Source organism: Lemur catta, chromosome 11, assembly GCF_020740605.2.
Source record: "Lemur catta isolate mLemCat1 chromosome 11, mLemCat1.pri, whole genome shotgun sequence".
Classification (NCBI taxonomy): Eukaryota; Metazoa; Chordata; class Mammalia; order Primates; family Lemuridae; genus Lemur; species Lemur catta.
The window spans coordinates 71,396,157-71,423,178 of record NC_059138.1 but is presented as its reverse complement, the minus strand read 5'-3'; the positions used below and the strand labels follow the sequence as shown (position 1 = coordinate 71,423,178).

The 27,022-nt window shown below is 39.2% G+C and overlaps 1 protein-coding gene across 5 annotated transcripts in view; it reads left to right on the top strand.

The window, feature by feature from the left end:
* The window catches only part of OSBPL3 (oxysterol binding protein like 3), a 169,036-nt gene that overhangs the window by 105,346 nt on the left and 36,668 nt on the right, over window positions 1-27,022 (top strand). For 2 of the 5 annotated variants that reach the window (XM_045565542.1, XM_045565541.1), the window contains 9 exons: window positions 759-926; window positions 1,522-1,645; window positions 3,395-3,498; window positions 3,705-3,797; window positions 4,933-5,089; window positions 13,634-13,764; window positions 16,773-16,880; window positions 22,779-22,913; window positions 23,803-23,896. In XM_045565542.1, coding sequence (XP_045421498.1) covers window positions 759-926; window positions 1,522-1,645; window positions 3,395-3,498; window positions 3,705-3,797; window positions 4,933-5,089; window positions 13,634-13,764; window positions 16,773-16,880; window positions 22,779-22,913; window positions 23,803-23,896 — 1,114 coding nt within the window. The remainder of the gene's footprint in view (window positions 1-758; window positions 927-1,521; window positions 1,646-3,394; window positions 3,499-3,704; window positions 3,798-4,932; window positions 5,090-13,633; window positions 13,765-16,772; window positions 16,881-22,778; window positions 22,914-23,802; window positions 23,897-27,022) is intronic. The other 3 variants (XM_045565544.1, XM_045565545.1, XM_045565546.1) reach the window with 3 other exon arrangements.

Here is a 27,022-nt window from a genome sequence, read left to right as displayed (position 1 = left end):
TACTTTTTGGCATTTTTTTGAACATTTGAAATATTTTCTAATAAAAATTATTAGTTACAAACATTATTCTTCTAGGAAATTAGAAATTGATAATCATTCATCTATGAAAGGAATGGCTAAATGTGAGTATGATGACAATAAAAGTTGAAAAAAATATTTCTGTATAATGCTTTATCAGATTTTTTTTTTCTATTTCTGAGAGGAGAAATGTTCTTTTAAATAACCTTCACATTCATTAGCATATACTCCTCCGCTGTGTATTCTTTGTCAAAGAAGATGAACAAGGTTAAATATTTTAGGAAGAATTTACTAATTCATTCTAGTTCAGAGGAGATTGATCTGAAATGTCTGAATTATACAAGAGTTTAAAAAGAAAAATGGTGGTAATATTTTCAGTAGGGATAAGAGAAACTGAGATTAAAGAACTTGGAAATGCTTTAGGGACAGATAAATATAACTTTCAGTTCATCTGTTGTTTAATATAACTGGCACTGTTTTGCTTTCTTAAAAATAGCATAACAATTGGACTCGTTCATAGAAAGCCTAAATATATGCTTTACGAAGATCATTTTTACTCTCCATTTCTTCCTCAAACTTGTTCCTACAGACCATGCGCACGTAAAACAAATCAGTATGAGGCTATTTCTGTATGCGCCAACTTAAAAAGAGGATGCCAGGAGTGACCTCAGTTTGATGAATAACGGTTCCTTCCAGCGAGTGACTCTCTTGTTTCCTTCTCTCAACTTAACACATTTTAGGTGAAGTCAGAAGAAGTCTTTGATGAGTGGGTATCGAAACTCCGTCACCACAGAATGTACCGTCAGAATGAAATCGCCATGTTTCCACGTGAAGTTAATCACTTTTTCTCAGGGTCCAGTGTCACAGACTCTACATCTGGGGTGTTTGATGCCATTTCAAGTAGGAAGGTAATAAGTGCTCCGCCAATCATGAATCTGAAAGAAGGGGGTGGCTTTGTAGGGGGGTGTCCCATCTCCGGAGCTGAGTCTGAAGAAGGAAAGGTTTGTGGAGAGGTGCAGGGTCAGCTTGGACTGATATTTAATGAGTCTGTTTGCCCAGTGAGTCAGAACCAGGGCCATCTATTAATAGATGAGCATCTATTCATCGGGGGACAGTGATTGAAGAATAGCACGTAAGGAGGAACTTAATACCCCTGAATGCACTAGCTTTCTCTTAACCAGTTTGTGGTTTCCTCATCTGGTTGTAAAATACAGTAGGTATGTGTATGGTGGGATTGCAAAATATTTCCAGACATTTGTATCATTATTTTGGTAGTATTGTTATTTGACAAAAGAAAATAAGGACTTCTATCCAACGGCTCATAGTATAATATGGCCAAGCTGGGGTGACAGCCAGGGGCCTTAGTGCTTTGCTAGAAGCTTCATCCTCGTCATAGGCAGATGGCATCCCTTAGTGACTAGCCCACTCTGTTAACCTTACCCTAAAGTGTCCCTGCTGGGCTCTGTTTTCATTTATAATGTGCTTTTGTTGTCTGTGGAACAGCGTAGCAGTATATCAAAACAGAATTCATTTCAAACTGGAAGCAATTTATCATTTTCTTGTGGTGGTGAGACACGAGTTCCATTATGGTTACAGTCTTCAGAGGACATGGAAAAATGCTCAAAAGGTAGAGTGACTTAAAACCTCTGCTCCTTTCTGTCATGGCTTCTAAATGATGCTGGTTTGGTGTCACATCTCGGATGCATTCGTGTCCTTCCCCTTCGCCTGTCCATATTCCCATCCATATTTTGCATATTCAGGTCGCACTCATTGTCAACAGAGACACTGTCCTTGAAGAGCTTTACGTCTTCACCTGGCTGTGTTTGCAGACAGGTTTCCTTTTCTATGCCTTGAGTGCTGATGCCTGATTTCCACATGGGCCTGTAAATCACAATCGGGTGGGGTCTGCATGGCTTTCTACTTTTTTTAAGTGCCCCAAATAACTCTGATGCACATCCAAGGTTGAAAATCAGTGTCCTCTAGGTGAGGGGGTGGCCAGATGGAGAGCCCCGTGTGTAGGTCTTCTCTACCCTGACTGCACGTGAGAACCACCCGCAGGGCTTGTATGATGCAGGAATACCCCTGCTCGGGCCTCTCTCCCAAAGAATCTCTTTAAACTGGGCTGGAGTGGGGCCCTGGAGTCACTAATTTTCCAAAATTCCCCAGGTGATTTTGACAAGGAGCCAGGGTTGAGCACTCCTGCCGTAAGGAAGCTTAACCTTCTCAACCTTATTCAGCTGAGACTCACCTGGGGAATTAAATATGAAACTATCCCAGGTGGTATTGGGAATAATCTGATTTAATTGTCTGGGGGTGGGACTTGGCATATGTAATTTAAGAAATTTCTCCAGGCGATTTAAAAGTGTAGCCACAATGGAGAACCACTAGAGAACGATGCCAGGTGGTGGCCTTGAAAATTGCATTTTCTCTTATTGAATACAGATATTATTAACCCTGGGGCCATGTAGGCTTTGCCCTTCTAATAAATATCACTCGTGAGCTTTACTGAGTGACATCTTGTCGAAGGGGTCCCTGAAGTGTTGTCTCTGGACCAGCAGCATCGGGCTGGCAACTTATTAGAAATGCAAATTCTCAGGCTTCACCCAGGGGTACTGAATTAGAAACTAGGGGTGGAGCCCAACGAGCTGCAATTTAACAAGGTCTCCACGTGATTCCAATGATAAAGCTTCAGAGCTACTATCCTAGGGCATTCGGGCCTGTATTCCTCAGCAGAAGTATCTATTGGCATCCAGGGAACAGCGAATTGTGGACTATCTTTTGGACTAGTGATTAGGATCTGGTCTGAGAGTCCTCTTATGTCCTCGTGGTTCCATCTGCAGAGGCTCATCGTGGTCCTGATGCAGGTCTGTGATTGACAAAGTTATCCTTAGAGACCAGCACAACCTTCATTTTAGTTTTATCCATTTCATATGTATTGGGTCCTTACAGGTAGAGAGTAGCAACCTATTGTTGCAGGATTAGAAATGTCGATGATGACAGCTGATTTATTTAGTTGGTATGATGTGCCAGGCACTCTTCTAAGCACTGTGCAAATATCAACTCTCACAACTACCCTGGGTGCTAGGTGTGTCGTTACCCCCATTTTGCAGATAAGGAAACTTGAGGCACAGAGAAATTCTGTAATCTTCCCAAGAGTTACAGTTCATTAAGTGGATTCAAACTGCGGCAACCTGGTTTTCAAGATCCATGCCCCAAATCACTACAGTCTATAGCCTTTCCTGTAAAAAAGGAAGTAAAATTTCCTCCCCTTAGAGATGAAAAATCAAATAGAGATAAATGAGAAAAGTAGCTGGCACCAGCATAGTGCCCCCACTTGCCAGTGGAGGATTGTGAGCACTCTCCTCTCTCCCCCCAGACCTGGCACACTGCCACGCCTATCTGGTGGAAATGAGCCAGCTTCTACAGAGCATGGACGTCCTGCATCGGACATACTCGGCACCAGCTATCAACGCCATCCAGGTTAGCCAGACCCCAGTTCTGTCTGTGTTCTGGCCACCTTCTCCTTTCCTTTCTCCCCCCAGCCTTTGACTAACCAGTGGAACGTTGTCTGGTCAGTTGCTTCAGCCAAACCCAAGGGGATGGAGGTGGTGACTTTGCTATGCATTTATCCCTATTGGTTTGGTGGACCTTACTGTCTGTGCTCTCTTTCCTGTTTTGAAACAAAGGGTGGAGCTTTTGAAAGTCCCAAAAAGGAAAAAAGATCGCACAGGAGGTGGCGGTCCAGAGCTATTGGCAAAGATGCTAAAGGAACGCTACAGGTAACCGTGGCTTCCCCCAACACACTGGTTTCTGCATTGGCCCTGCTCTGCACACTGTGTGCTGGGGGCCACTTTGACTCAACGAGAAGAAGAGACAAGCAAATATTCTGTAGTTGGTCTTTTCATGCCTCCTGCAGAAAGAGGAATTCAGTCACTTAGATTTTCTGGGTACTAGGATAGGCATGTAATGGGTAGTTGGGCAGGGGAGGGAATGTTTTCTAAGGGAAAAATGACATGAGGTTACAGGGACTGCTGCCATTGCTGGGACTTTTGGTTTCCCCTTCTTTAATGTTTAGCCCGCCTGTCCTCTTTCCTGCCTGGGCATGTGCCTTGTATTGTGACTGCTGTTGCCATGTGCTCTGACCTACCTCTTCTGCTGATGCTCAATGGGTTTGTCATCCCTCTGAGACCTCAAGCTTGATTTTCTGGACACAGGATATTGTGCAGATTCTCTTTTGCCTCTTATCTCCAAACTCCCAATCCCCCATCGGAGGTTCACTGTGTCACGGTAGGAGTTGTCTTTCTTAATGCACAGCTAAGCCACAGGCCAAGATTAACAGCTTGGCTGTTGCATATTAAATTGCAGCTTTGTTAGAATCAAAATAAATCTCAAGCTTTTGAATAAAAGATATGATACACTCCTGTACATCTTTAGTTCAAAACACTTTAGGGGTTGAATTTAAATACTTTCAAAGTAAAGAATGTTCCACATATAAACAAAGTTCCTTTGTTTTGTGGAAGCCTCAGGTGCAAAAAAAAAAAAAAAAAAAAAAGCGAAGCATTTTATACCGATCTGCTGTTAACAACCTAGATACTCGATGGTTATTGCCAGGAGGAAGGAATTGAGTATAAATGAGAAAGCCTGGCAGCTTTAGTTGACATTTTCAACCTATAGCTTTAATGCTTCTATCATTTTCAAAAGAAGATGTGATTTCTCACCCATTTTTAGTTCACAAGATGCAAGTTGCTGTGAAGTTTTCCTGAGTTTTCGTTTATTTTTCTTATATGTTATCACTCGGTAGAAAGACTTGCCTATAAAATCTTTTTCTCTTAATATGTTCCAATCTTAGAACCAAGTCAATATTCTAAGCGATCTGCATCTGAAAAGAAATATCTCCCTTTGATGTCACTTTAGGTCCCTAAACCTTTTTCTGGCCCTGTAAGACTGCACTCCTCCAATCCTAATTTGTCAACACTAGATTTTGGAGAAGAGAAAAATTATTCCGACGGCTCTGAAACCTCATCAGAGTTTTCTAAAATGCAAGAAGATCTGTGTCATATTGCCCATAAAGGTAAATGAGTTTTCTTTTTTCCTAATGTGTTTGATGAAAACGTGAAATGCATGTCTGAATGTGGGATGTCCTTGGAGAGGGGATCCTTAGTTGGTTCATTTTCTACTCTATTAAGATTTCGGGAAACCTAATTTTTATTTTATTTTATTTCTCTGGTCGTGGAGAGTGTCTTGGCAAGAAGTTTCTTTTTAACCTCTTGAGAAAGACAGTAAGAATGTTGCGTATACTTCAAAAGCTGAGCTATTCATATGATGCTGTTGGGAGTGTAAATTGTACTTTTTTGGAGAGCAGTATGACATTATGTTCCAACTATGTTTTTAAATCCACCCATCCACCAATTCTGCTTTGAAGAATTCATTTGGAATTAATTAACTTAAAAGTCATCCAAATAAAGATATCCATTATAGCATTATCACATTAAAAATTAGAAATAGGTATTCAGCATTATTAGCCTTTAGGGAAATTCAAATTAAAGCCATGATGAGCTATCCCTACACACCTGTGAGAACAGCTGAAATGAAAATACAGTATCAAATGCAGGTGAGGATGCATAGAAGTTTAATCTCATATATTGCTGGTGGCCATGGAAAATTGGTACAGCCACTCTGGAAAATAGTTGTTATATAAAACTAAACATATATTAATACTTACCATACAACTCAATACTTATATCTGGGCATTTATACCAGAGACATGAAAATTTATGTCCACACAAAAATATATACACAAATGTTCACAGCAAGTTTATTTGTATTAGCCAAAGACTGGAAACAAACTCAAATGCTTTTCAACAGATGAATGGTTAAACAAAATGTGGTACATCCATACAATGGAATACTACTCAGCAATAAAAAGGAATGAACTATTGTTATACACCCCAACTTGGATGGATCTCAAGGATATTGTGCTGAATGAAAATAGCCAATCTCAAAAGGCTACCTAGTATATGGTTCTACTTATATAACATTTTTGAAACGATATACTTAGAGATGGAGAGGAGATTAGTGGTTACTGGAGGTTAGGAACAGGGAAGAAGGAAAGGGGAGGAGTGTGGGTGTGATTATAACCGAGCAGCACAAGGGATCTTTGTGGTGATGGACAGTTCTGTATCCTGATTGTGGTGCTGGTTACCTGAATCTGCATATGTGACAAAATTGCACTGACTTTTACCCACACACATATAAACAAATTAGTGCCTGTAGAAATCTGAATAAGATCTGTAGATTATACTAATGTCAATTTCCTGGTTTTTATATTGTAGCATAATTGTGTAAGATGTGACCACTGGGAGACACTGCATGCAGGGCACGTGGGACTTCTCTATGCTGTTTTTGCAACTTCCTGTAAACTAGAGCAATTTCAAAGTAAAAAGTTTTTAAAAATTAGAAATAAACTAAAAGCCCAATAATAGGGGATTGGATTTTTTAAAAAATGCAATATAATTAGAATACTCAGTCATAATAATAATAATAGCTACCTTAGATTGAGCACATTAACTATCATGTCAGGTATTTGCTAAGTACTTTACATGCATTGTTTCATTTAATTATTGTGGAGTAGGTATTATTGTGATATCTGTTGTACAGATGAGAAACCTTAGGGCTTAGTGATGCTAAAGAACTTCAGAGGGCCACATGGCTACAAAACAGCCAACCTGAGACTTGAACCCTAACCTGCTTGGCCCCAGACTCCTCATTCCTTACCTGGTGTTTCACTGCCCTGACAGATGAGGTGGCCAGGGATGTTATTTATAGACATAGGAAGATGTCCACAACATATCATTGAGTAAAAATAGAAGGTTACAAAACAATGTATAGGTGTGATCCCATTTTTTTTGGAAAAAGGAAATATATTTCTGGCATATATAGGTGTACTAAAAAGTCTGGAAGGATATACACTAATGTTTCAGCGATGGAGGCTGGAGTTATAAGTACTTATTATCTTCTTTCAATTTTCATAAGTGATTATTTTTCTTAAAGAAAAAATAGATTTAAAAATGTTCAGGGGGAGAACAGTGCTTGAAGTGGGAGGAGAGGAGATGTTCGCTCTCGTGCCTCCCAGACCCATATTTTTCTGTCTTCACATTACAGCTTCCTTCGGCTGTCTCTTCCCTTTCCCTACAAATATAAAACATGTTAGTTATAAAGTTCATTATGAGGAAACCATTTCATCCTTTTTGCAGATTGCTACCTGAAACTCTTGTCCTAGTTACCGTTAGAATTTTGTCAGTGTGTTGCTCTGCTGTTGAACAATCCATATGTAAAATGGGAAGAGTTACCTGGCCCACCCTTTAAAAGCTCTTCAGACACTCCCCTGGGCATTCTCTAGTATTAAAAGAATCCGTTTTAATTAGGGCATTTTAGGTTTTGTGGGAGGAGATTTCTATAAAATACCATTATTTTTTAATAACAGGAACTGTCTTTTTAAAAACGAGAAGATAACGCCTCCCTGCAAAAAGGAAATGCTCTGAATTTTGCCTACATTGAAGAGGCTGCCCTATTCAGTGGGGCCATTGATCCAGTCCTCCTGCAGAGGCTTCCACCTTGTTGAAAACCCATAATGGGCCCCAGCCAGATGTTTCGTCTTTTGGGCTTTGTAAAAACCTGCTGGCTGCAGAGCCACCAGGTACCTAGACTAGGCCAAGGTTTGTAGTGGAGAAAGGGCCAGGTGTGCTTATTCAACAACAGCCTGAGCCCAGCGGAATTACTCACAGCGCATTCCACAGGCAGCCTAACGAGCTTTGTTTCATTCCTGTGGTTTTAAAGTACACTTGCGTAGACAGAAAGATCTTCCTTTTCCTCATTCAGGGAGTCTCTTTTACACAGGCTGGATAATTCAGGGGCCTCACGGGTTTGCCCTAAGCCTGTGACCTCGCATGCTTTCTCACTTCCATACATCCAGACTTGAAGCAACTTGACCTTTCTTCCTGTGTAAGCCTGGTTTGTTACTGGCAATGTCTGTTGTACCTTCTTGACTGTGTCACTGTTCTGTGGAGTATAATTCCAAAGCAGCTGAACTAAAAGCAAGAGTTCCACTGATGTAACGTAGTCTGTGTGACCTTCAACTTGTTAAATGCATGTGAATTCTCCCGGTTCTGTAGATCAAATGGTAGGCCAGAATATATACCCATCCTAGTTTTAAAAGTTCTTGTTATATATTATAGACTATGAATTTGATTTTTATGGCATGTCATTGAACTAGTTCTCACTAACTCATGTTTCTGGCTTTGTGTGTATGTTGACACACATATAAGCAAACAGACAATGAAGTATGTTAAAATCTAAAAGTCTTAAGTAGTTTTTGTTGCATATATTAGCTTTTATATTTCCCAAAATGTATTTTATGGAACACTTTACCCATAAAATGTTTTAAAAAAACAAAACCAGAATTTCATGATTGAAAATGTTTGGAAAACACTGCTAACTATAATACCCTTTGAATTTACACAAGAAACATTAAATAGTAAAGGCACTGAGAAGTCCTGCAGCAAAGAAACTTGATAGCAAGTCTTTTTTGGCGCTAACCCTCTATACTGGCTGAGTAGGCCACCTCTATTACTGACTGGCTGTGGGACTTGGACTTCACGGGTTAACCTCTCTGGTCCTCAGTTGCCTCATCTGTTAAACGTCCTAAAGTAGTTGTCCCGACTCTTTGACTCTCAAATTCTATAATTATCTTCTATGATTAATTGTTTTACCCTGAATAGAAAGAATCTATATTGTTATAAGAAGGTTTCATGAGAGAGTTTTCTGTTAGCAGCAGAAACAGAAATGACCAAACTTGGTGAACAGATTAGGGGTGGGAAAGCCAGGAGTAGGGCCAGGTGCTCCTAGTGGAGGTGAATATTCATGTTCTGCCTCAGAGGGAAACAAATGAGGTTTAGGGGATGCTTTTCCTAACTTAGAAATGTAATAGCTAAAAGAAGAACAAAATTAAACTATATTAACTTCCTCTTTTGTTCCTGGGTTCTTTCCCTACATCGAGTGGTAACTGTTGAGGGGTCATTTTCTGAATCATTTTGTGTTCATGAAAACATTGAACAAAAAGCCAAGTATGTTACAATGATACCTCTTTCATAAATTAAAAGCTAAAAGATATTTATGACTTAAAGATAAGCAGATTATCTATTCCTAAATTAGAATTCAGCAGAAGTGTGTCAAGCAGTTAAATTATCAGTAAATAAGTAGGACCATTTAGTAAAAAGTACCTAATGTGTCTAAATCAATTTGGATGAAATAAGTATTAGAAAATATTTTAAAACCATGGACATCTTGTGAGGTTTGAAACAGAGGAAGCAGATTACAGAAGATTAACTTATCCCAGATATTTTAGGAATTTTAACATTTTAAAGAAAATTTACCTAAAATGTGGTTTCCATTAAGAAGAAGGAAAGGAAAGTGTTCCCCCTGTGCGTTGGGTGCTCTTTGATTTCATGTTTTCTCATTCTTTAAAGCACTCCTGAGATGTGGACATTATCCACAGATACGGATGTGGAAACGGGATTTGTCCAAAATTGGAATGGCAGCTGAGTGGCAGAGGGAGGATTTAAGTTCAGGCTTGCCTTGTGACAGGGTTTGTTTCCCCTGTACCACACGGCTTCTGTAGGGGCAGTGCCCATGCCATTCATAACTACATGCCTCCAAGATCTTACTCTGTCCTGATGCCGAAAACCACTAAAGAAGGAGCATATTAAGAAGCAGAGCTTGGACACATTGAGTACCATTATCGTTCAGTGCCAGTGTTCACTATCCAAACAGCCCATCTATGATAGTCTCATCATCCGACCTGAAAGAACAGCATGGAAGCCTGTAGAAATGAAAGGTAGTGACCACCAAAAGTCAACTGTATGAGGCTTACTGTGTTCCATTCTGTGGATACAACTTAAGGTTTCTGAGAGTTACAAGTTCAACCTGTGTCCACTCTCTTAGTCCAGCCGGGGGTCTGAGAAATAGCTAATGACATCTGGGAAGGCGATGAGTAACCAGAGATGCCATAATTGCCTCCCCACATTTGAATGCCCCACGAAAGAGGAAGTGCTCCTGCTTAACAAGGAGGGGACACGGAGACAAATGTTATCTTAGAACAGGGAGGACTGTCTAAGTCCCAGGGCAGACTGTGCCGCTTTAGGAGAAAGTGAGTGCCCAGACAAGCATGGGCTGAAGGAGCATTTGGCAAGGAAGCTAGAGCTGGGGAGGGGTTGGTTGTGCCGTGGGGTGGGTGGCTTTGGTGACCCTTGAGGTTCTCTGTAGCTCTGGGCAGATAAGACTTTCTATGTGTCTTTTTTTATCATCAGGTATCCACAGATATGATACACTCATTTGGATCTTCTATTTTTTTTAAGCTTTTTATTTGTCTCAAATAAACTTAGAATCATCTTAGAAATAAGTAAGAAACCATTCTTGTCACAGAGCATGTTCCTGACTTTTTCAGTCTGTGTCTTTAACAATTGACATTAATGTGTCTGCCATAAGCAGCCTGTTAATTGCTGCTGTGTGTGCTGGATCATTAGGTGACTGTGAATGACTGCTTTAATGTCCTCTGAGTGGGCCTTAGTAGTCATTTAAGAAATTTATGGCGTGGAGATCTGGTCTTCCAAACCCCTTTTGTCAGGTGATTTAGGGAGCATTTTACACCTTACAATGAAATAAAATGACTCTGCGTTTCCTTCTGCTTATATTATGCACCCCCACAATCTCGTCAGCTATACATTTTGAATATACAAATAGTGTATAGTCTGCCAATTTTTAAAATTTAAATAGGAATCTTCTCGTTTGGTGGAAAGCCTTGCCTACCTGCGGGTCATCTGGGAGCCAGAGGAATTGATTTGGGAATGTGGCAGCCAGCTGAGTGCCACGTTTATTTTATTTTGAGCAATAAACATGACATGAAGAGGTAGTTCTCCAGGGACCCACAGAGATGGCCTTGGGCACCCTGTGTGTGTGTGGAGGGAGGAATCCCTATCTATTAATAATAGGACACAAAACACAGTGAGTACCTGTGTGGCTTAGTGCTCTCCTCCCGAGCCTGCTCGTCTGTGGCTCAATAGATTCTGGCCAATCCCTCTACCCTGTGTGCAGATTTACAGGCATTGTCCTGGCAAGAGACTAAAGCATCCTCCTGGAACTGCTACCCATATTTCAAAAGACTGCAGCCATCATCATTTTCATCCTCATGTGTCTCTTTCATCGTCATCATCATCACTATTATTATTGCAGTAATATTTCTTATTTATTACAAACCGTGCATGGGGTTAAGTGCTTTACCTGCATTATCTTATTTAATCCTCATACAATCTTATAGAGTAAATGCTGTTATTATCTCCATTTACAAATGAGGAAACTGGGGTTCAGGCACATGATATACTTGTGCAAGGTCGTGGAGCAGGAAAGAATCCAGGGCTGATGGTGGAGCCCAAACTGTTGGTCACTCTTATGCTGCCCGTTATTTAGGTTAGTTGCATTGTTAAAATCAGGGAGCTAAGTATGTTTTATAGGCATTGTTAGAAAATTAGTGCCAATCGACCTTTCTTCTGTTGGCAGAAACGGCACCATAATGTATGTGTGTGTGTGCGTGTGTGTAAAGAGATTGCTTATTGTTCTATGACTTTGTGAAGCTGCTCTAAGTCCATCACTAGATGCCATAACCCCAGACAAGATCAGTGATGATAGGTTCAGTTGTCCTTGCTATTGAATGGAGGAAGTAAGTCAATAATGCCTATTTAGTTTCTGTGCTACTAAATAGGCCACTCTTGAATAACAGTACCTCTAAAAATGCAATGCTGTGGAATTTAATAATATGCCAGGTCATTTGAGAAGACAAATATCTCAGTCTCTTCCTTCTTCCTGCCCTTCTCAAGCAAAATACAATAAAGGAGATTGGAAAGATAATATTCACATGTGATATCCATGATCAATAATGTAGATGACAGTTTCCTCATCCCTAGGAGGTAACTTGTACACTGTGTGCTCAAAACCTGATGAGTGTTTTGCTGTATATATTAATGGTTTTTAAAACTTCAATTGAGGCATTGGAGGCCCAACAGTGGTAAGCTCTCCTTGTATCGAATGCTCACTAAAGTGAACAGAGAAGCCAAATGCCAGGACTAGGGGTGGGGGCTGCTGGGTCTTGCAACTGGAAGGAAGAAGGGAGGCTACACCTTATTCTGAAATAATTTCAAACTTACAGAAAAGTGGCAAGAATAATACAAAGAACTCCCATATGCCCTTTTCCCAGACACACCATTTTTAATATTTTGCCACATTTATTTTATCTCCATTTACACACACATACACACACTCACACACTCACATGCTTTCATTTTTCTGCAACATTTGAGAGTAGAATTCATACATCATGTCGTTCTTTATGGCTTCATACTTTAGTATACAGAAATAGGGATATTCTGTTACCTAACCACAGTATAGTTATTATATTCAGGAAATGTAGCATTGAAACTATTAATATTTTTATCTATTCTACCTTCCATATTCAAATGTCAATTATCCCAATAATGTCCTTTTATACCATTTTTCCCCTTGAATACAGGATCTGGTCCATGATCATCATTGCATTTCATTGTCATGCCTCTTTAGCATGACAGTTCCTTAGCCTTTCTTTCTCTTTTGTAAAATTGATACTTTTGAGGACTACAGCCCAATTAAAACAGAATATTGTTCATTTTGGAGTTGTCTGATGTTTCCTCATGATCAAATTCAGATTACTGATCCCTGGCTGACATACAACAAAGATGATGTGTCTTTTTCTGGGTATCATACCCAGAGGCACACAGTCCGCCTGCCTTTCACTTATAATGAATTTTGATCACCTGGGAAGGTGCTGGCTAGTTTTTCTGCTGCATTTTCTCCCTGATAACCAATACGCTTTGTTCTTAATCATTTCCAGTCTTTGGGGATACAAACAAAACTAAAAGCTGATGGTTGAACATCCAGAAACACAGTCTAAGTGTCAAAATATCTTGATGATAAGTCATAAACTCATGAGATGTTATAGTGGATAAATTATTCAAATCACATTCAAATTATATATTTGAATATTCAAATTATAAATTATTCAAATTTTATTCTAACCTTTCATCAGATCTGCTTATTTGAAACACCAAACCTTAGAGTTGGCAAATGTGTGTGTATGTGTGTTAATTTTAATAGAATTTATTTTTTTGAGCAGTTTAGGTCCACAGCAAAATTGAGCAGAAAGTACAGAGACTTCCCATAAACTCCCTGCCCCCATGCACAGCCTGTCGCACTGTCAGCATCCCACACCAGGGTGGTGCATCTGTTACAATCTATGTACCTACATTGACGTGCCATCATCACCCAGAGTCCTCAGTTTACCTTAGGGTACACTCTTGGTCTTGTACTTTGCCAGTGTGTTTTAACAGTCAAGGTATTGTGTACATTTGCTTCACTCAATATATTTGGGGCTATTACTTTTCTAAATTTGTTTATAAGACATTAATTTTTCTGTATTTCATTTTTAATTATGCTTCTTCCTTTATTCCTTTTTGTAATGATTATATCTTTGTAGTTTACTTCACTTTAAGGTCAGCTTTTAATATCATGTCAACGGAGAGAGAGAAACTGAGGCAGCTGATGGAGCAGGATACCTCCTCCTCCCCTTCTGCTCAGGTCATTGGTCTGAAGCATGCCCTGTCATCCGTAAGTTACATGTCTGTGTCACAGAAATGCCTGAAAATGTGTCCAGGCTCATGAATTTTTTTGTATCTTTTACTTCCATGGTTGTGTTGAAAATTCATCATTGTCATGGTCTGTGTTGAAAATTCAAGAGAAAACCAAACAAATTATTCAAATTATATTCTAACCTTTATCAGATCTGCTTATTTGAAATACCAACACTTGGCCTACCTCAAATCTTAGTAGCTGATATTTTCCTAAATGTTAGATTCTTTAAGTTTGGTTTCCTCCGATTTATGTTAACTTTTCTGTGTCTCTAAAACTTTGTATGTTTGTATGTGTGTGTCTTACAGACACTTGTTTGATAAAGCTTACAGAATCTGACAGTTTGAAGGAGGTTTTGTGGCCCCAAGATACTGCTAGCTTAGACTGATTTTTCCAAATGACAGGTGGCAGAGCAAAATTTCCAATTCACACTCTTATCTTCTCTATTGCAAAGCACTGATCCTATTTACTGCTCTTTCAAAGACATGCGAGTTCTTTTATTTGGTTAGATGGTACAAAACGTTTAGCTCCCCCCAACCCCGAGGCACAAAGAGATGAGTCATACAGGAGTGTCTGTCAGGCAGTCATTGTGCCTTCCTAATGACAGAAAAATCACTCTCAACGCCTCAAATGTTTTTCAGTATGCCATTCTGTCACTCCTTCCTCTTTTTTATCAGTTTCAGTTTATTCCTCAGAATAGCTGGGCTCCGTGAAGTGCTGTGTCCTAACCCTATTTGAGTAGCTCAAGTTGTCTGGCTTTCCACCCTATGTTTGTCAAGAGGCTAGAAAACTTTTGAAATAGCATACTTACTTGCTCTTTTTGCTTTGAAATTCCTACTTGAAAAAGAGAAAGAGTATGTGCACATAGGAAATCCCCACCTGAAGCAATACTGAATTTTCTGTTTCAGGTCAGGTAAGGGAGATGGCGAATTTTAGGATCTTGTTGCCAGAAGCCAGCGTGGTCATTGAAAGAACTAGGAAGTGTCCATTCTTATTTTCTATTCATCATGTTGCTGAGAAAAGTAATGTTCTTGGTGTAATGTTAATGATAAAATCTTTCACCAGTAGCACACATAGTTGTAGCATATTTAAGGAATATTCACTTGTGGACCATTCCAAGTACGCTGTCTTTGAGAGAGATTAAAAATAACGTTGGCCTAGCCCATGTGTAAAGAAGAGTCTTGATGTCATCTTAAAGTCAGAGATAGAAACACCCACTTTTGGATTGTAGTGGACGGCTGGCCACACACTGGTGTGAGAGGAGCAAAGTGGTTCTTTCTTTTCCTTTTTTTAAGTTTTTTAATGGTACAAAGCATTTCTAGGTTGGCTTTTAGTGCATTTAGAAGGTATCTCTGATGGGCTCCTGAAAGTCCGTCTCCCCGTGGCCTTGCTCTCCCTGCCCTCCCCCTGCTGGAAGTCTGGCCGCCTCTTGTTAATTTCCCTGTACGGCCACTGAGACCCATTTGCTGTGCTGTCCTAGGCCAAGGTTGTGCTCACCTTCACTAAGGAATTTGTACTCTCACCCATGTTGGTGATTTTGGAAACTTCAGATAAAACGGAATGATCTTTTCTTTCCTTTTTTGGCTTGGATGCATGAGTTTTAAAGATACAATTTTTAGAATCCCATCAGAGCTATCAGAATGGATATGTTGGTGCTGTCTGTGCAGTCTCGGTAAGTTTCTTTCTTCTGCCTGTGGCTTGCAAGGGAATTAGGAGCTCCTGAGTTAACACATTTTCAGGCTTTACTAAGATTCTAGCCACCGTCCCAGCAACATATTGGCCAGAATAAAGTGAGTGCTCCAGAGAGACTGTCACGTGTGGTTGAGCGATCCTAGTTCTAGTGCAATGTTTCTTAAATGGTCTTCAAGGATTTTTAAATAACCCATACACGCTGTGGCTACTGAAAAATAAAGCCAGAATCCCTATGAGAGATCCAGCCGGTGGATTAGGCAGCACCACGTCCTTCTATGCTCTCAGGAGGTCGGCCCTGCTGGCCCTGATGGATGGGGACAGCTCAGAGCTTCTTGGAAGAGAGGCAGGAAGACAGACAGACGGGCTGGATTTGTGTGCAAGCACCGTGGAGCTGATCGTGGGAGCGTCTGGGGAGAATTCGTCCAGAGAATTTGTCCCCTTCCACAGAGAGACCATTGGAGAGCAGGTGGTCTGAAATGCACAGGAATATTAGCATGAAGGAAACATTTTCCTTTACCTTTGAGCCAGTTCCCTCCTAACCGAGAGGGCGAGATAGGGAATGGGACCTGCCCAGGGGAATAGAAAAGAGGTCTGGGTGGTCTCATATTTGTTCACTTCTCACATTAACCCATTCCCAGGGCCATGGGCCTTAAGCCCTTATGCAGGTAAGTGAGGTTTGTTTATTTATTTTTTTTAATAAATTGCCTTAATCCTGAAGAATGAATAAAATAATCAATACCTATATTTGAAAAGAGTAAAATTAATCTTTGACAAAGTCCTGCTTCTCAGCACATTTCCTAAAATCTTATTCAGTGGGTGTGATAATAACATTGAAAGATGCTCAGATGTAAGGGGCCGGGAGCAGCATCTTTTTCGAGGGCGAGAGAAGCTGGGACTCCCTCTTCCTTGAAGGGAGAAGGGAGTTGGCCAAAGAGACTACAGACAGCTGGGAAGAAGGCGGAGATGCCGTGGAAACCCTAGGCTAAAACCCTAGTCACCGACGTGTCTGTGACTTCCCTCTCTGTTGCCCTCACTAACCCTCTTTCCCTGTCTGGAAATGAGACTAGAGAGGGAGCATCATTTCCAGAGTTTCCTATTTGCTGTCTCCCAGGCATCTCAGAACCAGTGTCCCGTTGGGAGAACATTCAAGGAAAAAGTCCAGAAAGTACCCTCTCAGGGCTCCATCGCTGAGAGGTTTATCAGGCTCTTAGAGATCTTTCCTGCTGGGCCCACTGCTGTGCTTTTCTGAGACATCCATTTATTAACGGAGCCCCACTATTTTTAACATGTTCCAGGCCCTAGCACAAAACACAGATCTTAAAGAACGCTTACGCAGAATCCATGCCGAGTCTCTGCTCCTCGACACCCCCGCTGTCGCCAAGTCGGGGGACAATCTGGCAGAGGTGGGTAGGTTTCTTGTCTGGTAACATCTCCTTGACCGTCACCCCCCTCCCATGACACCCTCTGTCCAGTTGCACGGCCTCCCTGCTTCACCCTCATGAGTGGTGTGCACATCTCCTCCCCTGGGTGCTGGCCACGGCGGCCACAGGGGCTGGGGTCGCAGAAGCTGTCTCGAGAGTGTGCTGCTAACTGTACTTGTAAACTGCTTTCACCCCAGAACTCTTCTTCCTTTTGCATTTCTTCAGCCCATTTCCCTCCTAAGTATCACCCGTTTCACTAGATGTTACTGGAGTGGGAGCTATAGAGAAACACACATTTTCTCCTGTTAATTCCTGAAGAAACCTATATTTCTCCGACCTGCAGTGTCCCTGTTCCTTGCCTTCATCCTTTGCTCCCTCTGTAAGAACCACTCTACCCTTTCTTTTCAGCTGTCTCTTTTCCCCCTTCCTATGTTTCTTTTTTTTTAATTTTATAGAACACAGCTGTACACTTTGAGGGGAAAAAATATTGCATTACAGTTGAAGTATCTTGGTCCATAAAAAGGTCTTTTCTGAAGGCATGGGATATTTATCCAAAATTGTCTCTGAATGTGTTTAAAATAAGAAATTTCAGAAAAAAGACAAGTGGATTTACTCAAAAAAATAAGTAGGAAAGAGTTAGTGAAGGTAAAAACGTTTTTAGTTATATTTTATATGTATATGCCTGCCTCAGATGTGCTAAATTTTTTATTAATAAATTTATGAGACTGAGTACATTTAAAATAAAAACTAAGGAAGGTAATAGACAAGGGGTGTGTGTTTATATACATTTTTAAAAGAAGTTTGTCATGTTTAATCATAATCCTTCTTCCTTCTTTTCCTGTCTTCAAAGAAAACAAACCTTCGCACAGTCCTTTCCCTCCTTGGGAGGCTGTTGTGTGGGGTGACGAGGAGAGTTGAGTCTGAAGTCAGTCAGTACATAGACTGTGAGGCCCCTTAGAAGTCCAGACTATGCCACAAGTGGATGGGACCATCTCATCCGATGAGAGTCGCCCTCTCTCTGCAGAGGCCCCCAAGCCTCTTATTACTTCCACGTCACATGACAGTGGTTGGGTGTGAAATTTCTCTACAGATGCACTACCCCAAGAGATTACTTTTCAGTTATTTTAGTGCAGATGTAAACTGTCACTTGCAGGATTGAGCACCTACACATTACTTATGGTGGCCTTAATTTTAGGCCTGGGTGGGTCCTTTTTTGAATCTGCATATTTGCTAGAAGCAGAGCCCAGTCATGGTCATGACCATCCATCATTGAGGGTGGTTTGCTGCAAAGCACCATGGCATTCTCCAGAGTTTTGTGCATGTTTCCCAACGGTACTTACTTTTTAAGTAGTATTTTTACATAAATTACGTTTATCTATTTAACAAATTAAATAGGTAAACTTCATTTATGCTTTTATGACTTTATGCTCAGTATGTATACTTGGGACTATTTGCGTTTTGGAAAGGAAACCAAAATTACAACTCTTTTAAAATGCATATATTTAAACTATATATGTGAAATGCATATTTTTTAACTGATCTTGAAAATGATATACCTGAGAGCATAAATGCTTTAAAAAGCATAAAAGCTGTCCTTGAGGAGTGGCAGTAATATCCTCAAACTCACACCTTCTAAGACTTCTTGAGTCTCCAATCAATGATACATTTGTCTCATTTATCTATTTCCTCTCTGAGAGATTTTGTTTCCCATAGTTTATTCTTTCTTTCACTGAATGACTCAGGCTAACTTTCCCAACAAGGGAAAAGCTATTGTTGTATTCAGGAAATAAGTAGGAGCGTATGTGGAAATGGCCTCCCAGACTGAAAACTTGACTCCGGTTTATTTTAGGTGGTTCCCAGGCACGGCCAATACTCTATAGGGGCATGACAGTCCCTGACAGTGGGGTCAGCCCAAGGTGCTCTGTTTTTAGGACCTCTCACTTTCTTCACTTACTCTGTTAGCTTTTCTTTAGTTGCACAAATTACTCGTCTTTGGTATTGGACCTGGCTACTTGAATTCAAAAATCCCTGCTTTGCTGTCAGAAAGTCCTCCAGTTTTATATTCCTGAATATGAAGATTTAATACGACCAGGTTGTTAGTTCTTAGATTATCTTATGTTATTTTAGATTCCAAATGAAAAGCCAAATGACTTTTGGAGGTAACATCCTACTACATCTAAAGCCCATTTAAGAGACTAAGAAAGGCAGAACTTTAAAGAAAAATCTGAAAGAGAAGGGAACTTCTTTTAAGTGCCTACCTCTTTACTATGTCCCACATGCATTTGAATGCATTATCTCACAGAATCCCAACCATTACTCCATGAGGTAGGTGGTGGTAGTTTCATTTTAGAGACAAGGAAACTGAAGCCCAGAGAGGTTAAGTAACTTCCCTCAGACACACAGCTTGTAAGAGACAGAGCTGAGATTTAACATCAGTGAGACCAAAATACTTGTTTTCTCAATAGCATCACACTGCTATATAGTGAGGATAGATATACCAAGCCAGAAATAAGTCTATGGGTGGAAAAGGCGTCAAAAACCAGTGGGAAAGAGATGGTTTATTCAATAAATTAGGTTGATGCAACTTAAAGCAATTTAGAAAGAAGTTTAAATCTTTCCATTTCATGCTAAAGTGAATCACCAGTGAATTTAAGTTAAATATAAAAATTCAAACTGAAAAATATTGATTTAAATATTTATCAAACTGCTAGAGTAGGGAGGATTGGGGGAACAATAGAAAAAATTGCAAAAGAAATGTTGACTAGATTTGACTACATTTTTTTAGGGAAAAAATAGGGTATATAAGAAAATTAGAAGGCAAATAATAAACTGTGAAAAATATTTTCAGTGAAAATGACAGACTTAGATAATGCTAAATCAATTATAATGTTTTAATATGTAAACAATAAACAAATAATATCAAGTAACTTAAGACCTCAGTAAGGAAATGGAAAAAGAACATAACTCACCAAAAAAAAAAAAAAAAAAAAAAACCAACCAAACAAAAAAACCCAAATACGGATTGTTTTGGGGTTTTTTGTTCATTTGTTTTTTACTTTTTATTTCACAATACACATTCTTAGGAAAGTACAAAGACATACAGAGGAAGGTCCGAGGTACCCTCCAGCCTCTCCCGATACTAACATCTCTGCAGCTTGCTTTTTAAAAAGAAAAAATGCTCAGCCTAATGAAAATGAAAATAATTAGATTAGCACAAACATTTTTATAAATTATGGCATTCAGTGTCTTTAATATGGAAATGTAGAAAAAATAGGGGTTATTACTTGTTGATGTGATTAAGAAATATATATTTTGCCTTAAATGTTTTTAGTAATTCTACTTTTGAATATTAATTCTAAGAAATAATGAGATAAAGTGAAGACATATTTACAAACATGCTCACACCATCTTTGCAGATTTGGAAACTCCCTTAATTTCCAGTAAAGGGAATTGTAACCCTATCATACAGACATGTACTATCAATTAAAGTTCATCATCTTAAAGAATTTTAGCGGTCTGGGAGAATATTCACAATACAATGTTAAGTGAACATAGCAGATGATATATAGACTAGGTACAGTTTGATCCCAATCTTTCAAATTAAAATCTATACACAAATATTTTAATGCAAAAAAAAAAATACACCAACAGGTTAATAGGAACTACATCTAGGCGATGGGACTTGAAGTAATAAATATTTTATTTATATTTTCAGTATTTTTTATTTTGAACAGATTACTTTTATCCTCAGAACACATTTTAATTTTGAAAAAATTTATTTTGGTATTGTTTGGGAGAAGCTTATAAAATTACATATCTATGTAAATAGTATGATTACAATTATTTCAAAACAAAGCCAAACTACATGTATAAAAAGGATTAGAAAGAAATGTCAAAATGCTTATTAACGTGGTTGTTTTAGCATGATTGGATTATGAGCATTCTCTTCCCTCCCTTGTCTCTGCTTATTTAACTTTTTGCAATGTAAACAATAAACAATCACTCATGCATTTTGAACATGAGCGGAAATTATTGAATTGAGCTGACACTAGGCTAATATTTTAATAAATGAGGTTCTGAGTTGTTCAAGGCACTGTGCTGGGGAGTGTTATTTTCTGTGTTTGTTAGCTGGGAAATCCGTCCGACCCATCCATCTAGGAGAAAGCTAGAGAGAGAGCAGCAGTGACTCATAATAAATTAATGAGTAGGACAAGTAAATAAATCATGAGCATCTTATGTGGCAGGAGCACACCAAAGACACAGGACGGTTCCATTGTTTAAGTGAGCATTAAAGGGGCTATTCTCTATGGTGTCTTCCAAATCAATAGCTTTGTGCCTGGCTCCTTTGAGAAAAGAGGCCTTTTCTTTGAAGATGACAGTTGTGACACTTTTAGATTCTAAAGTGATCTCTTGGTTAGGATAGAGAAGAAGCTTGCTTTTCAGAAGGCTGCATGAGTGTTAACATGGGTAGGATCTTTAATACCTTGGGCAGATGACTGATTTAGGAAAGGGATATATATTTCAGTGTGTTCCTGAGGTAAACACTTCATAAAAGGACCACTTGCCGTTGATTGATTAATTATGAAAATCTGTGGTTCTCTTGGCATAGTATCCCTTGCTTGGCTATAAAATGTTTATGAGACTGGGGAGTATATCCTGAACCAATAAAATTTCTTAGTGAACCATAATCTGCCTTAACCTTTGTCCCCCAAATTATTCTGGGACTCAGTTATCGGATACATAATAGAGAAGCAACTCCTTTACCAGCCCAGTGAAAAATGTGAGCAGTTGGGAAAGTCAGGGGAACAATCTACTCTGTTTCAAACGAATCGAATCATCTTGTCCTGAATCTGTTGTTTTTCTTCAGGTGTCACCTCTGTGAAGCACTGTCCATACCAAAGCCCCCTAATCAATCCATCTCACCTTCCTCTCTGTTTCTGCAGCACTTTCTCTATTCCACAGTCCAGGTCTGATGTGTGTTGGGTGTATTCTCCACACCACTCATTCTGGCCAGAAAACCTTATCTCACTCATTGTTGTCTCCCTCCATGGTCAGCTCAGGACTCTACAAATCGTTTGCTCAATTTATTGAGTTGATTGAATTTTCACTTACAAACAGAATAGAAAATACACTCCCAAAGTATTTAGCCCCTTCCCAGAGGGAAAGTTGAGACCCAGTGGAGTGGAGAATGGAGGGGCCATGCCAGATGAGAAAATAGTGACATTCTGTTGTGCTGTTTATATGGAGGCTTAGAGAGAGGAGTGAGGATTTCCTTCCCTTGAAGAGCCATTGTGGGTGGAGGGAGGCAGACAAAGAGAATTTATGGCATTCATCCATAAATAATGAATGATCTGCCACCAGGGGCACTTCTGGACTGAAACACACTATTTGTCAAGGGATGGCTCAAAAGCAGCATATTGGCCTCTGAGAGAGCACGGGGGCAGAAGAAAGCTATGTTCCTCTGATCCAGGCATGCAAGGACATGCCTTTGGTGCAATTCAGAGCAAATTTTAGGATGAAAAGAAACATCCAGCAGTGGTAGAGAATAAGAGGATATGATTCAGAGAGCACTGGAATTTTTCCCCCTTTAAACGGAACAAAGAGTGACCTGGACGGTCATTTTTTGTTTTGTGATTTGTTGCATGTGTATGAACGGTAGTAATGGTGCCTGTAAGTGAGGTGTCCATGTGGGGAGAACTTCATGTTTCTTTTTGTTTTGCGTGAGGCATATTTCTCCTCAGTGTTGGAGCTGACCTGTTGCTTGTTTGCATGGGCCTGTGACCTCGTGTATTATGCAACTAAATCATTTGTTTATTTTGCTTCTCTTGAGACTGTTCCAAAGTATATGCATTTTTGTTTTTGTTTTTGTTCTTCAAACAGGAAAACTCCAGAGATGAAAATCGAGCTCTAGTTCATCAACTTTCCAACGAGAGTAGACTCTCCATCACTGACTCCCTGTCAGAGTTTTTTGACGCTCAGGAAGTTCTGTTATCTCCAAGCTCTTCAGAAAATGAGGTTTGAGCACTGTTTTCAGTTAGGTGCCTCAGAAATCTCTTTTGTTTCTTTCTTTGTTAACCTGTTCAGTAAACGTCCGTATTTAGAAACACTAAACTCAACGGCCTCTTTCCATCATTATATTCTGACAGTCCTCTCATAAGTCACACCCAAAAAGTACAAAGTGATACAATATGTTAGAAGAAAAAAGTTGTAAAAGTAGAGGCTGTTGATTATTTTCTTGTTTCTGTTAATTGATTTGTTTCACTTCTTTTCAAGTACAAGTTAATAATTTTGACTTCTACCTATTTAATGATATAATATTTCTAGTACAGAGAAAAAAATTAGCATTCTATGTATTTTGTCATAGAATTTGACCTATATTAATTTATACTATATAATTTGTTTTAACTTAATACATAAAAATTATACTTTCCTAAATAGGCAGGTATCATAGTTAACATTGCTGTATGTGTATGCTAACAATTTTACCCCTTAATATAGAAGTAAGTAGTAATCTTGTTTATGTATTAATTCCCATAGAAGAGTCTTTTTTTTCACAAATAGTTCAAAGACAAATTGTACCTCCTTCTACTCAAACACTAACAAATTCTAAAAATGCAGTCTGAATTAATAAGAATTTTTATAATAACAAAAATCTTGAGTTTACTTGCTGTTTTCCTTGCAAGAACTAATCAAGAATTTATAAGGATTTTAATAATAGGTATTTGCTGTGAAAACTTCCTAGGCAGATTGGTGTATGGACCTCTATGAAAATAGCATCCAAAAGTATTTCTATAGATTTGTAATGTGGCACTCAAAATGTTTGATCGTTAGGAATAAGGGTCTTTTGAAAATCTGCCTTTTGTTTCCTCTTATGCTGTTGTATATTATTTCTTCTTTCCTGTAGATTTCTGATGATGATTCCTATGTCAGCGACATAAGTGATAATCTTTCTTTAGACAACCTCAGTAATGATTTAGATAATGAGAGACAGACCCTGGGTAAGATTTACATTATTTGACCTCTGAAAAGTTTGGATTTTCACAGCATACTATTAAGCATATATAGTTGACCCTTAAACAATGTGGGGGTTAAGGCACCAACACCTCTTGCTGTCAAGAATTCACATATAAATTTTGACTCCCCAAAGACTTAACTACTAATAGCCTACTGTTGACCGGAAGCCTTACCAATAACATAAATAGTTGATTAGCACATATTTTGTATATGTATTATATACTGTATTCTTACAATAAAGTAAGCTAGAGAAAAAATGTTATTAATAAAATCATAAGGAAGAGAAAATCTACTTAGTATTCATTAAGCAGAAGCGGATCATCATAAAGGTCATCCTTGTTGTCTTCGTGTCGCATAGGCTGAGGAGGAAGAGGAGGGGTAGGTCTTGCTCTCTTGGAGGTGGCAGAGTGGAAGAAAATCTGAGTATGAATGGACCCACGCAGTTCAAACCCGTGTTGTTCAAGGGTCTCCTGTATAGAGTACCTGCTGCAAGCAGAGACCTATAGCTAGTACTACACAAGGAAATTAAGACACGATCTGTACCCACAGGGTTTTATAAGCCAGGTGAAGAGACAGCACCCACATGTGAAAGATGTATTCATTCAAATAAATTTGCTCATGCAAATTTTTATTTTATAAAGATATACCAATTATCATGTAAATATTAAAAAATAATGCAACAGATATCCCTTTTGGTCTCTCTGCAGATATATTAGAATATAGATTTTTACCTTAGGTATCTCAGGGTTTTTATAATTTAGGAATTTGATAGGGCTTATATAATGAAAGGTCTTGTCTAAGAGGTAATTTAGCTTCAGATTCTTCAAGATAAGAAATTTTAAAGTAACAAACTACTACCTCCTAGAAGTAGGGACCCCTCAAGTTATCCTAAGATGTCCCTTTATTAGTGGTTGATCCCAAGAGGGAAAATGATGGGCAGGAAAGGTATTTCATAGTGCTAGTTCGAACTGTAGGGTACCTGGAGTATCTGGCTAGCCCCTAGACAGTTCTAATTTAGAACGTCAGTGAGCAGGGTGAAGAGTGAAGTCTGTTTAGGAAGGTGCTCTTGAAAAGAATCTGCCCAACTGGACAGTTCTCTGCATGGGTCTTTGTAGCATCAAATACTCCCAGTCTTGGTACTCATTGTGCCCTGGGGTCTCTGGGTTTTTTGCACCATGCGTTGGATACTTAAACCACCACCTATTTTCATATCTACATGGAGGACACGTACCATGTCAGGTACCTTTTTGATATTTCAGTGTTTCCCAGCTTAGTGAGTATATGTGAACTATGATGAATTGTTCTTTGAATGCTAAAGAGCTGCCTTTTGGGGGACTACAATATAGGGGAAAAAAGCAGGTAATTTTACCATGCTCTGAAATAGCATCCTTTCAGCATCATACCTGCTAGACGTAATATGGTCATCATGCTGTGTATTCTGTTTGAAATGTTTCTGGGGAGATGAACTTCTTGGTGGAAAAATCTAAGAACCAATGCATTCGGTGGAGAAGGCCAAAAGTACAGGAGCAAGTTCATGTGCTACCTGTTTTTCTAGAAAAAAAAAGGAGGCAAGTGGAAAGAAAAATGAAGGAGCAATACTTACTTGGCAAAGAGTATACACGCTAAACTGGCGCTCCCACTGTTGATGAGGAAGAATGACAGATGCTTAAGTCTTCCAACTTTGAGGCCATAGACAGAGAGCCAAGGGGAGCCCAGAGTGAATGGAGGGTTCAGAGGTCAAAGTTGAAAAGAGAGGGCATGATGCAGAACTAAGACTGACTGTGCTGAGTTGACAGCAGCCAGGAGAAGCTTATAGGAGGTTAGGGCTGGTTCTGTCTTATTCTACAGCTGTTTTGCTGGCTAACCGAGGTTGCCTTAGCTTGAACAAGCACTGGACAAAACCCAGCCTTCTTCTTTGTCTGTATTTGAATACTGGAAATGTGTGTCCTCCAGTTCTTCACAGAAATTCTCTGAGGAGGGGCATCATATTTCTAAACATCAATACTAGACTGAAAAGATGGGATGTAGAAATTATCTTTATGTCCCAAAGCACCATTTTGCCTACAGTAGGAAATGGGATTGGATCAAGGTCTTGATACACTGTTATTCTAGAATTTCTCTGAGCTTATAGTAAGTGTGAGGTATTTAGAGTGTTTCCTATTAATTTCTTCCCCATAATATCACTAGGTGCATATTAGAATCTATTACTTCACTTGGGGCTATGAGGAAGTTAAGTGGTTAAGAATATGGATTCAGGGACTAGACTTCCTCAGTTAACCCCAGCTCTGCCATTCACTGGCTGTGTGATCTAGGACAAGTTACTTCTCTGTGCCTCATATTCTTCATCTGTAAAATGGGGATAATAATATTGTTTGCTTCAAGAGGTAGTTAAAAAGAATAAATGTGACTAATTCATGCAAAATACTTAGAAGACAAGCAAAAGCAAGATGTGTGTTAGCCATTAGTAGTATTGGTGGTAGAATAGCATTCTTTCAAAATTTAGATTAGTGTAATGAAAGAAAATATTTTGAGACTACATGGAAAGTGTTTTTTTAAAATGACTATCATTTGCAACTACTTACCTGTGTCAGATTTTGCCCATATTAAGCAATTAGACCAAATTCAAAAATTAATTGGATGCTTAGATTAACATGAAATTGCATAGTGTGACTCCATTTTCATATTATTCTATTCATCAAAGCTATCTCTCTTTTCAGAGTGATTTTATAATGAGTAAATGTTAAATATTTATGCTAATGAATACATACCAATAAAATATGTTGATGTAATGCAAAAGATTTCATTTGAAAATAGGCACATTTGGGATGGGAAAGGAATGTCAGAACATGAAACAAAGGAAAAGACTGATAGATTTATATCCCTAAAATGTGTGTGTTTCATTCATTAAAAAATTCCATGGGGCTGGGCACAGTGGCTCAAGCCTGTAATCCTAGCACTCTGGAAGGCCGAGACGGGAGGATCACTCGAGGTCAGGAGTTCGAGACCAGCTCTGAGCAAGAGCGAGACCCCATCTCTACTAAAAATAGAAAGAAATTAGCCAGACAACTAAAAATATATAGAAAAAATTAACTGGGCATGGTGGTGCATGT